The sequence below is a fragment of the Rhopilema esculentum genome, unplaced genomic scaffold, assembly GCF_057945365.1.
Source record: "Rhopilema esculentum isolate cy_ngs unplaced genomic scaffold, ASM5794536v1 HiC_scaffold_37, whole genome shotgun sequence".
Lineage (NCBI taxonomy): Eukaryota > Metazoa > Cnidaria > Scyphozoa > Rhizostomeae > Rhizostomatidae > Rhopilema > Rhopilema esculentum.
The window spans coordinates 164,477-180,019 of NW_028300848.1; the positions used below are offsets into that span (position 1 = coordinate 164,477).

At 41.1% G+C, this 15,543-nt stretch overlaps 1 protein-coding gene across 6 annotated transcripts in view; it reads right to left on the reverse strand.

The window, feature by feature from the left end:
* LOC148957101 (uncharacterized) overlaps positions 1–15,543 on the reverse strand; it is a 73,919-nt gene that overhangs the window by 25,133 nt on the left and 33,243 nt on the right. For all 6 annotated transcript variants that reach the window (XM_089115901.1, XM_089115900.1, XM_089115899.1 and 3 more), the window contains 19 exons: positions 15,109–15,265; positions 14,074–14,413; positions 13,152–13,655; positions 12,561–12,821; positions 11,629–12,066; positions 10,996–11,381; positions 10,672–10,864; positions 9,199–10,089; positions 8,544–8,880; positions 7,885–8,126; positions 7,449–7,634; positions 6,718–6,933; positions 6,168–6,329; positions 5,187–5,835; positions 4,569–4,771; positions 3,750–4,040; positions 3,229–3,480; positions 1,353–2,606; positions 552–839 (listed from right to left, as the gene is read on the reverse strand). In XM_089115901.1, coding sequence (XP_088972027.1) covers positions 552–839; positions 1,353–2,606; positions 3,229–3,480; positions 3,750–4,040; positions 4,569–4,771; positions 5,187–5,835; positions 6,168–6,329; positions 6,718–6,933; positions 7,449–7,634; positions 7,885–8,126; positions 8,544–8,880; positions 9,199–10,089; positions 10,672–10,864; positions 10,996–11,381; positions 11,629–12,066; positions 12,561–12,821; positions 13,152–13,655; positions 14,074–14,413; positions 15,109–15,265 — 7,250 coding nt within the window. The remainder of the gene's footprint in view (positions 1–551; positions 840–1,352; positions 2,607–3,228; positions 3,481–3,749; positions 4,041–4,568; positions 4,772–5,186; positions 5,836–6,167; positions 6,330–6,717; positions 6,934–7,448; positions 7,635–7,884; positions 8,127–8,543; positions 8,881–9,198; positions 10,090–10,671; positions 10,865–10,995; positions 11,382–11,628; positions 12,067–12,560; positions 12,822–13,151; positions 13,656–14,073; positions 14,414–15,108; positions 15,266–15,543) is intronic.

The window sequence follows — 15,543 nt, forward strand, 5'->3', positions numbered from 1 at the left end:
AAAATAACCAGGTTTACATAAACTTTAATTGCTACAAGCAAAGATCTAAGAGCAGAAAGCATGTCAACTACCATATAATGGTAAATACATCAATCCTCCTGCAGCTGCGATAATCAAAATTTTTTCGAAGGGTTGCATTTGTATTCATGACACAGCTGCAATTATTTGGTAGAGATCCACACTTGTTCGCAGCTGTGAAAGCGGAGACTCGACCACTAACATTGCCTGTAGAATAGCTCCAAATTCAGACAAATCAATTACTTTTTCGATCTATTTGAATTTTGGTCAAGCATGATCAAATTTGTCCAATATGCGTAACTTGGAATTGTGATGTAATTTTCAAAGCTTTTGATATAATATGAAAAATCGAATTCGATATTCAGACCATTGCCTTAGTTATTCGATTTCGCGTTTATTTTTATACATTACATAAAAATAAAATTTATAGAATCACATTTTTCTAAATTAAATTGATCGCATAAACAGTTGCATTTGTGTTTTAGTGGGAACCAAGCTTAGATGAGAAAAGAAACAAAACCATCGCGACTCACCAGCAGCACATGGGTTTGTGGGTGCTGTATTCCCAATTCCTGAGCAATAGAAGCCACCTGGGCACGGCTGACATTGATTCTCTGATTGCAGACCGCTTGCATTGCTGTACGTTCCGGAGGGGCATGGGAACTGCCTTGCTGATGACGTATTAGATGGACAATAATAGCCTTTTGTGCAATTGACCGGAGTTATGACACCTTGCGCTGGTGGTAAGGGTGTCGGGTCACAATAAAATCCGGGTCGACAGGTCTTGCACTGGTAGCTTCCTTTCACATCTTGGTACTTGCCTGAAAAGGAAAACAAAATTTAGACATCTGTAAAAACAAACTTCCAAGTCACTCTTGACGGCGGCCGGGTTCAAGGATGGCTTAGTTGATCAATTGAAATTAGGGGGCTCGACATCTTAGTATGCACAGAATGACAGTATGTATCATATAATTAACATGGAGTGAAAGCAAAGGGACAGCTCAGAACGGAGAGAAATTGAAACGTGTTGGATGATAGGGAATGGAGCACTACTGTTTCGAGAGAATATGATTTCAGGCACCAAATTTTAAACAATTGGAATAAAAAAAGAACAGTATTGCAAAGACGGGTATTCTGATGCATGATACCTTCGCATTTACGAAAGAAGTACATCAAAAGTGAGCTGATTTCTTGCTTGTTGTTACATCATTTCTGGAACCTAACAGAAACGCTTCAAAAAAGTGAGAGCTTGTTTTTACTAAAATTGTATATAGCAACAAACTGGGAGTAATTCATTGCTTTTAGGACAAAAGTTTGGATCGATATAAACAAACCTGCAGGGCATTTGATGGGTGATCCGCTGCCAGTTGGGCAGTACGATCCACGGGGACATTCAACGCTGTCATTCTTCGAAGAGCCAGATGGGCAATAATAGCCTTGTAGACACTCAAAGACTGCCGCAGTCATACCCGTTTGTGGACAATAATAACCAGCAGTACAGTTACTACATTGGCTCAGCTGAGAAGCTCCTGGTACACCAGAGAATGTTCCAATAGGGCATGGAATCTCGAAAGGCGCTCCTTTAGGACAGTAATACCCGGCCTTGCAATTTTTGGGTGCTGGTGATACCGAGCCTGGCTCGCAGTACTGTCCAGCAGTGCAGTTGCCAGTTGGAGCAGGCAAGCCTTTTACATCGCAGTATTTTCCACGATCACAAATCGTTGGCACATCAGATCCTTTCGGACAGTAGTATCCTGCTGGGCACATATCTCCGGTTTGATTTACAGAGTACAGAGGGCAGGTGAATTGGTCCGAGTTGTTATAGGTTAAATTGGTATGTAGTATTGGTCGTGGAGAGTAGGCACCTCTTGTACAGAAGTAGCCAGCATCGCACAGACCGTCAGGAGCTTCGTTACCATACCCTGCGCAATATTGACGCGCCGGGCAAGGTTGACAGTCTTGAGGCCTTGTGGCTCCAGTTTGATTGTTGTATGTACCTGGTGGGCAAGAAAATGGCGTTGTGGTTTGAATTGGACAATAATGTCCTTTGGGGCAAATTCCACCGTAGGCCTGGGCAGTAGGGTTACTGACAATAGCACCACCTGAACAATAATGTCCAGCAATACAGCTACCATTTGGTGCAGGAAGACCATCTTGGGCGCAGTACATTCCACCTGGGCAATTTGTGCATTGCGTTATGTTGCCTAGCTTTATCCTGTCTCCGTATGTGCCCTTTGGACAGGGTAGGGGTTGGAAATACCCAGACTCGCAATAGAAGCCTTGAGGGCACTCCCCGCCACCCTGAGCAAGTGTTGTAGGCTGGGGTGTGATTGCTTTCTCTGAACAGTAATATCCGACGTGACATTTTGCCGCTGGTTCTGTCATTGCATCGCGATCGCAGTAGTAGCCAGGCGTGCAAGGATGACACTCATCATGACTCGAAAGTTTTGTCGCGTTTCCAAAGTATCCTTTCCTGCATGGAAAGTCCTTGTATGTCACTGTTTTATTTGGGCAGTAATATCCGATGGGACATATTCCAGGCGTAACAACTCCATGACTGCTAGAATTCGACCCACTTGCATTGAAACCTGTCATATACAAAAAACAATTCATTTCCTGCTAATAACAACAGATCGCTCACTTATATGCCTGCAATGTAAAAACTGATTCATTTTGAATGCAAACGCAAAAGAAGTACTGCAAGAGTCATAGGCACTACACAACAAATTTGTACAAAATAAAAAAAGGGGAAACCTGCCGCGCAAATCTAATGGCTTGTGTTGATTCGCAAGTATATAAAGCGAGCATTGAAAAGAAGCAAGACATTGAAGCAAGTGATTCAGATAGTGAACCAGCAATGATGCTCTTCACTTCCACATTTGAGATTTACTTCTATCATCTATTTTTTGACGAGGTCATTTGGCAAAAGTAATACCAGTTTTACGTATCCAGTACCAAATAAAACGTCTTTATGACGATTGTTTACTGATGGCGGTCAGTAGCAAACTGCTTAGTGATTCTGAATGCCTTTTCTGATTAAAAATATCCTTAAGGTCTCTGATAAAGTACATTATGTATAGCTTAACGAATAAAATCATACGCAGAGCCACGCAGGAGTGGAGGATGTATAGTCTCTTGTAAGCATGGAAGCTTTAGGCTTTGACTTCTGTTACGGCTACTGTTAAATAGACAATGAGATGTCTCTCTTACCTTGGGCCTCAACTGGATCACAATAGTAGCCATTACTGCAATCCAAACAGAAGCCGCGACCGGCGTACGGTTGGTAAGTACCAGGTGGGCAAACATTGTGTTTGTAGCTAGCAAGCGGGCAGTAGTGACCGGGCTGACACTTCTTATCAGAGGGAGACGGATATATTTCACCAGATGGACAGTAAAAGCCTACCGAGCAGTTACCAGCTGGTTCAGCTAGACCAGATCGATCACAGTACTGGCCTTGCAGACCTGCAAAAGAAGGAACAAAGCTCAGTCAAAAAGCTCTGCTTGATAAATAATAAAAACAATTACTCCTAAGTGTCTAATCAACAACTACGTTATGATGAACAGAGGGGTAAAGAGATGTTTCTAATCAGCCGGCAAATGGAATAATGGCAGGTGAATAGCATCTAGCAACAATCTACTATTTATAACTGGAAGAAAGATAAGTTAACTTATTCACATTCGCGATTAATTTAGACAGGTTCTAAATAGCAACAGGATATGACAATACTTACATGGAATACAGGCGTTGCGATAATCATTTCCATACCCCCTTGCAAATTCACCAGGCCTGCATGCATTTGGTGCGTTGCTGCCAAGCTCACAGAAATGACCAGGGGGACAAATGTCTCCATACGACTTGTTCACTGGTCTTTCATCAATAGTGCTACCGTTGCAATAATATCCAGGAGCACAAAGACCCTTAGTGCTGCTTAATGAATCTTCGGAGCAGTAATAGCCAGGTGTGCACGAGGTTGGGGCATCAGAACCAGGGGGGCAAAACGTGCCAGCTTTACACATACCACCTGTAAAAGAAATGATTCATCAGTTTGAAAGCAATACCTTGCTTTATTCAAAGATTTTCTAAAAATTAGCTCAGACCTACTTACAAAAATCATAAGGCAAAAGCTTTCAACAACCTTGGCGAGAGCAGAAAGCTTTGAAAACACATCAAAGCTTTTACACAGAGGCAGCTTCTGACTGCTGAAAAATCGATTAATATCTTTGTAGTCAATTAGACAAGAAGAAGACTAGAAAAGTACAGAAAATTAACATTGATTTAGCTCTAATAGCAAAACGTAACTGACTTCCTACACCGAGAAACACTATCTTGGTCAACATTCTATCTTGATATACCTTTGGAGTTTTGTATCATATTACCAAATTCTTTTCCGAAACAATAAATGATAAGTGACTTTTTAACACAAATTTCATGACATTTAACACTCAATGACTTCGACCTTAAACTATTTTTCTCAAATTGAAAATTGATATACATATTTTCCACACAATCGATTACGAAGACGTCCCCATAAGACACAAATCATGCAAACCTGTGCCATTCAATGTTGGTGTCTTTGAAATCGCTCCACCAGAACAATACCATCCCCCTTGACACAAACCGGTTGGTACATCCAGCCCTACAATTTCGCAATACATTCCGGGGGTGCAACTCTTACAGTCGTCGATAGATGAGCCTTTCGTGTAGTTTTTGAACGTACCCATAGGACAAGGGAACTGGGTACTAAACTTAGTTCTGAAATGAGAACGATATATGAATATTTCATTTGTATGAAATCTCAGTTATTCACATACCAAACTACTTTGAAGCGATTTGGCCCGTAAGCAAAAGGGTTTTGAAGAAATTAGCTACAAGCAAGGTGATAAACAACAACAACAACGATAGATGCAATATTTTGGACCTTTTCGATAGTTTCTAAGATCATTATCAAAGGATGTACAGGTAAAAGACTTTCTAAAATGGGTAGCTCTTTCAACTATTCGCTCACTGCGTATGAATATTGGAAATCTACTTTAATCACAACTGGAGTCATAATCGTTAGAACTTACTAATATTAAAGACAAGGGATCATTCTCGCTTATTCTAGCATTTCACCGTCTTTAAAACATTACTTCAATCAGTTTTGGACTGAAATAATTAGTACACTTACCCGTTGGGGCAGTAATATCCTTTAGGACATTCGGTGTAAATTGTTGACCCATTGACACAATGGTGACCGGGAGGGCATTCTACACACGATGACTGTTTTGAAAGGCTGTTATATGTGCCAGATGGACAGTTTGTTGGTGCAGAAGAACCAGTTTCGCAGAAAGTTCCTGCAGGGCAAGGGCCCCCAGTTGAGGTCACAGTAGGCGGGTTTGAAACAATCGCACCTCCACTGCAATAGTATCCAGGCTGGCATTGACCCGTAGGCCAAGATAACCCTTCCTTATCACAGTAATATCCCTTGAGACACAATCGACAGTCAGCTAAGCTCTTCCCGTGCGTTCCATTGTTAAAAGTTCCCAACGGACAAGCTATCGGCGCGCTAGAGTTTCCAGACGGACAGTAGCTTCCAAGCGGGCAAATGCCAGCGAATCCTTTATGTCCGCCAGACGGAGTAGAGGTATCGGATCCATTTTTGCAGTAATATCCGGCAGAGCATGGCCCACTTGGGTTGGTAAGGTTTAAGCTTCCACAGTACTGACCAGCATTACAAGACAGGCATTCGGATTCAAAACCAAGCAGTGTGCTCGGGCTATATGTTCCGGTTGGGCATGGTTGCAGAACGTATCCAGTACCGACCGGACAGTAAAACCCTAGTAGAAAAAGTATTTCAAACGTAATACTAAATCAGTCTTGTTAGATTTTATCTGCTGTTAAAAAAGTGTGAAAAAGCTATAAAACTCCAGTTTTCCATTGTCAGACGACTTTAAAAAAAACTTTAACGGCAATAAACAAAAGAATAGCAATACTTGGTTGAAAGTGGGAACAAAGCTACTGTAATTCTGTTTTGAACGCTTATAATAACAACTTTATAATTCAGATATATTAAACCTCCGTAGCATTGGAATAAGGCTTTATGATAACTGAATTCTGAAAAACTTCACTGTTTGTTTACATCTACAGGGAATAACAAGTTAATTTGTACCTGGTCGACAGGCCTCCGGGTTGACTCTGTTGATGCAATAATACCTTTGCGGACAAACGTAGCATGTGCTTGCTTGAGTATGATTCATGTACATTCCAGGTGAGCATGGTTTTGGTACGCCAGTGCCAGATGGACAATAGGAACCCACAGGACAGACGTTGCCTATGAGAAGATTTAGCGTTTAATCATTTCGTCAACAAGGTCTTGTAATTGTGAAAGGAATGGAGCATTGCAAACGGAAATCTTAAAGGGTGTCACAAGGTGTCACAGTTTGGCTTAGAAGCCATACTATACTATGTATAAAATCTTTAATCTGGAAACATAGGGTTTTTTTCACAATAAACTAAAGATCATACTGTGCGATGTATTTATGGAGCTTTATTTGAATTGCAATTAGGAGCTATTAAGCACTAAGAATAATGGAAGTGTAGGAAGTTTTCATTTTACTTACAGCTTCCTTTAGAAGCCAGCTAAAAATTCATCTTGATCATGTTTGAACATTCGGTTTTCTATTAAAAAGGCCAATAAATCAAGGGAAAGGAGCTCATACCTGTGGCACCCCCAGTTGGATTAGGCTGCGATGCATTTGAAGAACAGTAATAGCCAGCACTGCAATTTCCAGATGTTTGGTTGAGGCCTAGCCCACCACAATACCTTCCAGCAGTACACCCAAGGCACTGTCCGACGTTGCCAAGACCGAGCGATGGGCTATATGTCCCAGCAGGACAAGGAACTGTTGCGTTTGTGCCAGATGGGCAGAAGTGGCCTGAAAAAATGGTTTAATGTTTCAAAAAAGAAAATATCAAGGTTTATCAAAGACTTGTCATCATTAACGGGGTAGCTAGGACTAAAGTGCAGCCATAAACCATAATCAACAGCCTGGCATCCTGCTTATCTGATCAAAAAAGGCAGATTAATATTGGTACCATTTACGAAACTCACGTTTATCATCTTTAACAAAAAATGAATTTATATGGGTAAAGCAAAAAATAAACAGGTTATTAATTTGATATCGACCTTTTTTTGCACTGCCTTAATATTAATTCTTTAACGACTGCAAAATACGAAGGAAACTGACTGGTGAAATAGTGCGGTATATATGTGGTATGAGCTGGGATACATGGTGTGTCCATATTGTCCAAAAACTTTTGGCATAAAATATAGGTAAAGGTCTGCTCCTATATGCATTTTGACAACTCTATGTCAAAATATCATCTGAAAAACACAGGCAAATAATACATTAAAGATAAAGAATTGTTTAATATTGTTGAAAGAACATACCAGTCGGGCAAATATATCCAGTGGATCCGTCATTTGGTGCTTTGATTTTGGCTCCTCCAACGCAATAGTACCCTGCTTCACAGTTACCAGTCCACGTGTCAAGGCCTTCACGCTCACAGTATCTGCCACTTGGGCACTGGGTGCATTCTAAAGCGCTGCTCAGATGGGTCGCAGCACCGTATGTTCCTACAAGGGTGCAAAAATGAAATTGAAATGAACTGAATTCGCTAGTGAAATTAGATTGAAAATCTAGCTATTCGAAGATGTCACACAAATTGCATACATTTAAGTGCGGTCATAGCTCATACATAAATCAGAAAACACTACAAATAGCCCGAAGAACCGTGACTTCAAATAGTCTTTTTTGCATAAGCGGGCAATTTTATATCAATATTACTGAACAGACAATTAAGGGATATAGCTGGAAGAAACTGACCGTTTGGACATCCAAACTGCGTTCCAGTTTTGGTTCCATTCGGACAGAAATAGCCACGTGGACACGCAACCGGATGCTGGACTCCGTAGCTACATTGACTGGCATTCAACATGGTACCGTCACAATAATACCGCGCCGGGCATTCTTTACAACTGGCCTTCCCAAACTCATTTTGGTACGTTCCAGATACGCAAGGCAGTTGGGCTTTGCTTCCATTCGGACAGAAATGTCCAGGTGTACACCTGCAATCATAAAAGCAGCTTAAATTTTTTTTCTTGCATCGCTTTTGCTCCTTCGATTTCCCATTTTTATATTCTAAATCAATGCATGACATGTTATTACGATACGAAAGGTTTTCGTTATGGCTGCAATATTTTGATGCACAAGCGACTAATGAATCCTCGGCCCAGAAGCATTTATTCAACTGATACTCTGGATAATGAAAATTCAAATCTTTATACCCAGGGATACTTCCTTTTCTTCCCTTCCAAGAGCTTTACATCACACTCCCAATACATATCATTGCCTGCAATTCAGCAGCAAATACCTCAATGTCTCCCTTAACCGTTACACAAGTTCTTCACAAAATTTTCGAAACAGACGACATTCCAAATTAAACTAGCATTCACAACACAAAAGAAGTTCAACAAAAAGTTTACCTATACTCTACAGGATCGCTTTTGTTTTGTCCACCAGGGCAGTAATACCCAGCATCGCATGGTCCAGATGGCTTGTCTAGACCCCAGCCATCACAGTACTGGCCTGGCTCACATTGTGTACAGTCCCCAAGCGCCTTGTTTCCAGTACGGTTAGAGAAAGTACCAGGCGGGCAAAGGTCTGGCACGGAGGTTCCAACAAGGCAATAGCGGCCAACAGGACATATATTTCCGGTAACACCGTCCGTAGGCGCTTTACTGGCTGCTCCAGACTGGCAAAAGTATCCTGCATCACATGGACCAGAAACATTTGCCAAGCCGTATGCATCGCAATATGAGCCTAAAAAATGAAAAAAGACATCCTTTTGAAACTAGAACTTTTCAAAAAGCTCAAAAAAGGTTTGAAAAAGCTCTTTCGTGACACCGATAAAGTTAAATTCTATGTAAACGAATTTGCTTTGGGCCATGAAATCCAACACCCAGTTTACATCTTTTCACAAGGCCAATATTTTACCACTCTGATAACGAAAAATAACAATATTATATGTTTGAGGTACGACAACTATTTTGTATACTTGATTCTTGGGTGTTATCAATTCTAAATCTCTTGTAATAATAACACGAACATCACAATAAAACCATTGCAAAAAAAGTTTACCTGGCGAGCATGCACTAGGCTCATTAGATCCCTTTGGACAGAAACTTCCAGGCACGCATTGACCTCCAGTTGTTGAGTTTGGACAGAAGCAAGTAGATGCGTTTTGGGTTGCATTACCAGAGCATGTAAGATTTCCAACATCAATAGGTCTCGCAGAAGAGGCCCCCCGTCTACAATACCATCCCGCAGCACAATCAGCAAATGATGAAGTAAGGCCGGACGTAGGACAATACTTGCCAGCATCACAATAGGCACAATCAGCAAGCTGCATCTTTTTAGTAAAACTGTTGTAAGTTCCGGCCGGACATGGATATTCATAAAGATGTTTCGTACCAAGAGGGCAGTAATGACCTGTCGGGCATTCATACGAACAGCTTGTTGAATTTTCTGGGCAGTAGTATCCTGAGCAACATAGTTGGCAAGAACTCTGACCGGTCTGGTTGTTATATGTCCCTGCTTTGCATCCAAGTGGATACGCCGTTCCTTGCAGGCAGTAGTGTCCGATTGGGCAAGGCCCACCAGATACAGTTACAGTGCTGGGGTTGGGCACTTGTGAGCCGTGTAAACAATAAAATCCAGGGTCACACTGTCCGCTTACATTTGCTAGTCCATCAACACCACAATAGTGTCCAGGCGTGCAAAGATCACAGTCAGTGGCAGTTTTTAAATGAGTGCTATTTGAAAATCTTCCTTTTGGACAAAGTAACGGATTGGTGGTATTTTGTGGACAGTATCTTCCGGCCGGACATGGACCCGCATCCCCAGTATGACCGGATTCTGGCTTTGGCTGATTGGAGCCAAGACGACAATAATATCCAGCATCACAGGGTCCAGTTTCAGTTGTGGCATTGGGATAGGCACAGTAATTTCCACCAGAGCATTGTCTACATTCTAAACAAATCACAGAATATAACAGTGAATTTATCACAGAATTGAACACGGGATTTATCACAGAAATTTCTGGAATAATAGCAAGGAAACTGGCGGCTAAAAACCTACTCAGGGAACCAGAGCCTCAGAAAGTCAAAGGAGAATGGGAAAGGAAGGGAGAGACGAGGCTTTGGTACCCTATCCTCTCCTTTCCTTTTTCATTCTACGTCACAATTCCTTTTCCCCGTTCTCAAAATTGACTTTCTGAGGCCGTGGTACCCAGAGTACATAAAACATGGCTTAGTCAAAGTATCAAAACGTGGGTAAACATAGAGAAGTTTCAGTTTTAAAGATTAGGTCCGAGCACATGGCTTTGTTTTCTTGTATCTTACCTAGAATTTTCTAAGATCAAAAACAACAGAAAAGTAGATTTCTGAGGCGCATAGTCTAACTTGTAACTCAAGGGGAACAGTTCTTGCAGTCAAAAAAAGAATACCAGCATTATTTGAAGGTTTTTACCTTTGGGGTCAGAAAAGCCATTTTTGAGCAAACTCGAGAAAAAAAGAAGCCAAAGCAAAGATAAAAAGAACAAAGGGTTCTTACCTGAAACAATGGAAAGTCCGGGTGTGTTACTGAAGGTACCGGATGGGCATGCCTGCCAATTGTACCCGGTTCCATTCGGGCAGTAGAACCCGGCAGGGCATGGGGAAGGACCTAGATGATCTCCAACGCAGTAACTTCCTGCTGGACAAACATGACATTTTGTTGCTGTCGTGTCTGCCATATAAGTACCGTCCTACAAGAAAGCAAACAAAAGGTACTCGATAATCCAAGTCTTCATCAAAGTCAAATGTAGCAAATACCGAAAGGCGCGAGATTAACAGACTAAAACCTTTGAAAACGTAATGGCACTCAAACAGTACTCACTTCGCATGGTTTTGGTGCCGGTGATCCCACTGGGCAGTAGTGTCCTGGTGTGCAGTTTCGCCCGGTTACACCATCCGTTGGAGATGGGTATTGCGCTTTTCGAATACAGTAGAAACCAGCACTGCAAAAGCCTGTTGGATAGCTGAGCCCCTGAGTCAGGCAATACATACCTGGGGTACAGTCAATGCAGTCTGATAGCGATTTCGCACCAGTGGTATTTTTGAAAGTGCCAGCAGGGCAGGGCGTAGGACTTGGTGTCCCTGTTAGGCAGTAGTGTCCCACGGGACACGGTCTACCTGTTACCATGTCAGTAGGGGTGGGTGTTGATGCTCCAGCTATGCAGTGGAATCCACTGTTGCAGCTACCGGTGTAATTACTCGATGATCCTAAAGAAAATCTTTTCATATTACAAACTGGTATTCATATCACAAAACCTAAGTAGAAGCGGTTAGACAGATCATCAAAAAATTATATCACATAGTAAAAAACCTAAAAAATGCTTATGCAAAAAAAAATCGATTCTTATCTTGATCCCATAATTTCATCGCAGCATAATGAGTTGCCCACGTATATTCTACAAAGGAAGTCATGGTCACGTACGGGTCAAAAACAGGTAAAAGAACAAATACTCACCTAGACAGTATCTTCCGGGTGGACAAGATAGACACTGACTTGCACTATCAAGTGTTGTTCCATTTCCGTAGGTGCCATTGGGGCAGCCGTACTCTGTAGCAAATCTTGTTCCATTGGGACAGTAAAAGCCGTTGGGACATGGATGTAAGGCATAATTGATGATTGGGCCATTATTGCGATCGCAAAAGTAACCCTCCGGACAAACTTTACAGAGGGATTTTTGAGTTTCGTCTTGCCAAGTACCCGATTCACAGAGCACAGGAGAGGGTGATCCAGTGGGACAGTAGTGTCCGACAGTGCATGATATTGCTGTTTTGCTGCTTTGGCCTGTTGGGCAGTAGTAGCCTGCATCACAGAGGCCTGTTGGCTTAATGTTGCCAGTTCCTTGACAATATGAGCCATTCGTGCATTGGAGACACTGAGATTCCATGCTGTTTCCTATAACATAAAATGCACCATTATAAATACAGTTATTAGAAGTAAATGTTATAATTAGAATCTTCAACAAATGCTTTAGATAAATGGTCTCCCCTAAGCAAAATTGAATCTCCTCTTCATCACGATTCAAAGACCTGAAATAGACTTGTAAAAACAAGTGGTGCTATAATGGTCTTCAAGATTCAAGAAGACACCATACTGGCAATGAAGAGAGTCTATGCTCTATTGCCAGGATTTCAGAAACAGCCTGTTAGATTTCCTTATTAATACTTTCAGAGACGAATCACGTACTCTAAGCTAAGAGCCGACTTCATTAACACTTGTGGTACTAAAGCAAGCAACATTGTAATAACTGAATGGCCTACTCCTCGTAGAACATCCAACATCACTTCTAGCAGTAAGATTATGATTAACAAGCTGTTAAATTTGGTAAAAAGACAAAACATCTTATGAAACAAACTGCTAATAAGAGACACAAGATTGATGATAATCACCTGTGGCGTTAGAGTACGTTCCGGCAGGACATGGAACTGGTATTTGCGTTCTAAGTGGACAATAGTGCCCAGGCGGACATCTGTTCCCTACTTTTCCATCAGTCGGTTTAGGCGTCCATGAACCATTTGAACAGTAGTAGCCAGGATCACATGGACCGGTATAATTGAAGTTCCGTTTACCCTCGCAATAATGCCCACCCTGGCATAGAATTGGCTGTGAAGAACCAAGTGGACAATAGAAACCCGGCTGGCACTCACCACCTATGACAGAATCAGTAAATAAATATTTGCTCTACAAAAAGTGAAAACATTTTATACTGATCAAATTTCGTTCGCAATTCAACGGTATAAAAACTTCTGAGCAAGATTTGATAGAGTTAGCACGTATTGCTATTTAAAAGAAACAAGAGGGTTGAAGAGAAATCCCAATGAAACCCGTTTTTGCTAATGGGCGTTCCATGCAATTATATCATTTCATATAACTCTATATGCTAATTGAATGGGATTTTATATTATTTTTAAACAACCTTGTGCTACATCCCTTAATTTTCTGGAAAAGGTATGATTAATACTTTTCGAAAACTTTCTTACCTGTTGAATTGGTAGGACATAGGCAGTCACCGGAAGTGAAGTTATCGTAGTCACGTGGTGTCTTCGAGTACGCCATCCTTACACAGAAGTATCCTGGATCGCAAGGGCCGCTGGGCTTATCTAGACCTGTCCCTTGACAATACTGTCCAGGTAGACAAGGTATGCAATCCGAAATGCTTTCTCCCTTGGTTTGGTTCCTGAAGTGTCCTTTTGGGCATGGAAATTCTGTTGAGTATCTAGTACCATTTGGACAGTAGTGTCCCAACGGGCATGGGTATGGCATGAAATCCGATACATTAGCGGGACAGTAGTAGCCTTTCAAACACTGAAAGCAACTTGCATGGCCTTCAACTGGCATGTACGTACCACTTGGACAACCGAGAGGAAATCCAGTGCCTTCAGGACAGTAGTGTGCCTTTGGACAAGGACCACCAGTAGAATCTTTGCTGGGATTATTAGGAGACTGGGCTCCACGTAAGCAATAGAAGCCAGGGCTACATGGTCCTGAGTAAAGCGAAGGAATTTTATGTTAGGCCCTCAATCAAACTGTCATTGCAAGTAGAACTGAAGTACTGGAAAAATTATTGCAGCTTTTATAAACATAAACTTTCACAAGAAAGAGAAAATTGTCTCTTAAAAAGATATCAAACAAATAGAAACCATTAGAAATTGAGAATGGATTTGTGCTTGAAAAATGAATCAGCCGCATCTTTAAAAAATATATATAAAACAAAAAATTTACCATTATTTTCATAGACAAAACAGAAGAAAGGTAGAATCACGATACACGATGGTATCAAAAACAGGAGAGAAATAGGCATGATATTTCAATTTGATACAAGCGGAAGCACCGCCTCATTCAAAAACATTATTTGCTGAAAAACTCATGAATCAATAAATACATTGCGAGGTTGACCCTCACCTGACGTGGCATTCAGGCCCTGTTCTCCGCAATACTTCCCATAGTCACACAGCTCACATTCCGTCCAGTTGGTCAACTGCAATCTATTGTTGTATCTGCCACGCGGGCAAGGCACGGGCACATCAGTGCCAATTGGGCAGTACGCCCCCTGTGGGCAAAGACCGCCTATACCAGTTGCCAAAGGTGGTGTTGGCCGCTTTACACTAACTCCAGTTTGACAGTAAAATCCTGCATCGCATAGGCCACTTCCGTTGCCAGAGGAAAATTCTGTTACACCGTATCTCTCGCAATACTTCTTTGGTGGGCAAGAAGAGCACTCATTTTTCGCAGCAAGACCACCCTGAAAATACCAGTTAATTCAGTTATTTTCCATTTAACGTTTTGTATTTCAACAGCTAAATGACGATATTTGACCTATTGTTACAATTACAATTTACTACTTAACAATATTCGTCATTAAGGACCACCGATAATTACTCAAGCTAGATTAATAACCACAAAAAATGACAATGCCTGGATCTAATAGCAATTGGAAGGGCGAGGTTAGTCTTGAATTTGGTTGGTCAAAACAAACATGTGAATCAATAGAGAACCAATAAGAATCACTGCCAGTAAGCAAACCTATTATAAAAAGGTGGGAAATGTGTAGAGAACAGATGCAGATGGAATTATATGGAAAGCAAGCCGATATGACCTACTCCTGTTTGGAGCACAAGAAGGAAAGAACAATGGTAAGAAAAATAGTGCTTCAGATATGTTACTCTCAGGAGAATGAAAAGAAAGTGTAGAATCTATAAAATATCTCACTCGCAAGAATTTTAATACACGAGAATAAATGCATACATTTTCATCCTTTCATCTAATTAAGTACAACTTTGTCAGGCCTCTTTTCTGATGATCAAACCAATCAGAGAGAAGTAAGAAATTCAAGTTATAATTTTACTGCGTATCTCTAAATTTAAATGCTATGAAATAGCACCATACTTGAAGGTCAGTAAAAGATGAAAAATTACTAAACAATTTGAAGGTACTAACGAATTGATTCCAAGTGCCAGGTGGGCATGGCTTGATGTCACTTTCGCCCGAGCCTGCAGGGCAGTAGCTACCAGCTGGACATCTTTCGGGAGTAATGCGGTTTCGACAGAAGAACCGTTCTGGACAGGTAAGACATTTCGACAAGCCAGTTACATTGCTAGAATAAAGAAATTTAAAATTTCGTTTCAACATATAACGACTGCTCGTAACTCGTAAAAAAGGTATCTGACTAAACAAAGTAACATAAAAATTGACAAACCTCTAAATCAAAATATGCAAGTAAATAAGTTTGAGCTCCATGTAAGAGGCAAGTATCAAAAGGCTATTATCTTGTATAACTGCAATTTAGTAGTGCTAAGAACAGATTCTGTGGAAAATTTATATTCTAAAAGGTATACAAGTGTGCAATTGTTGCAAAAAATATAAAAGCAGGTA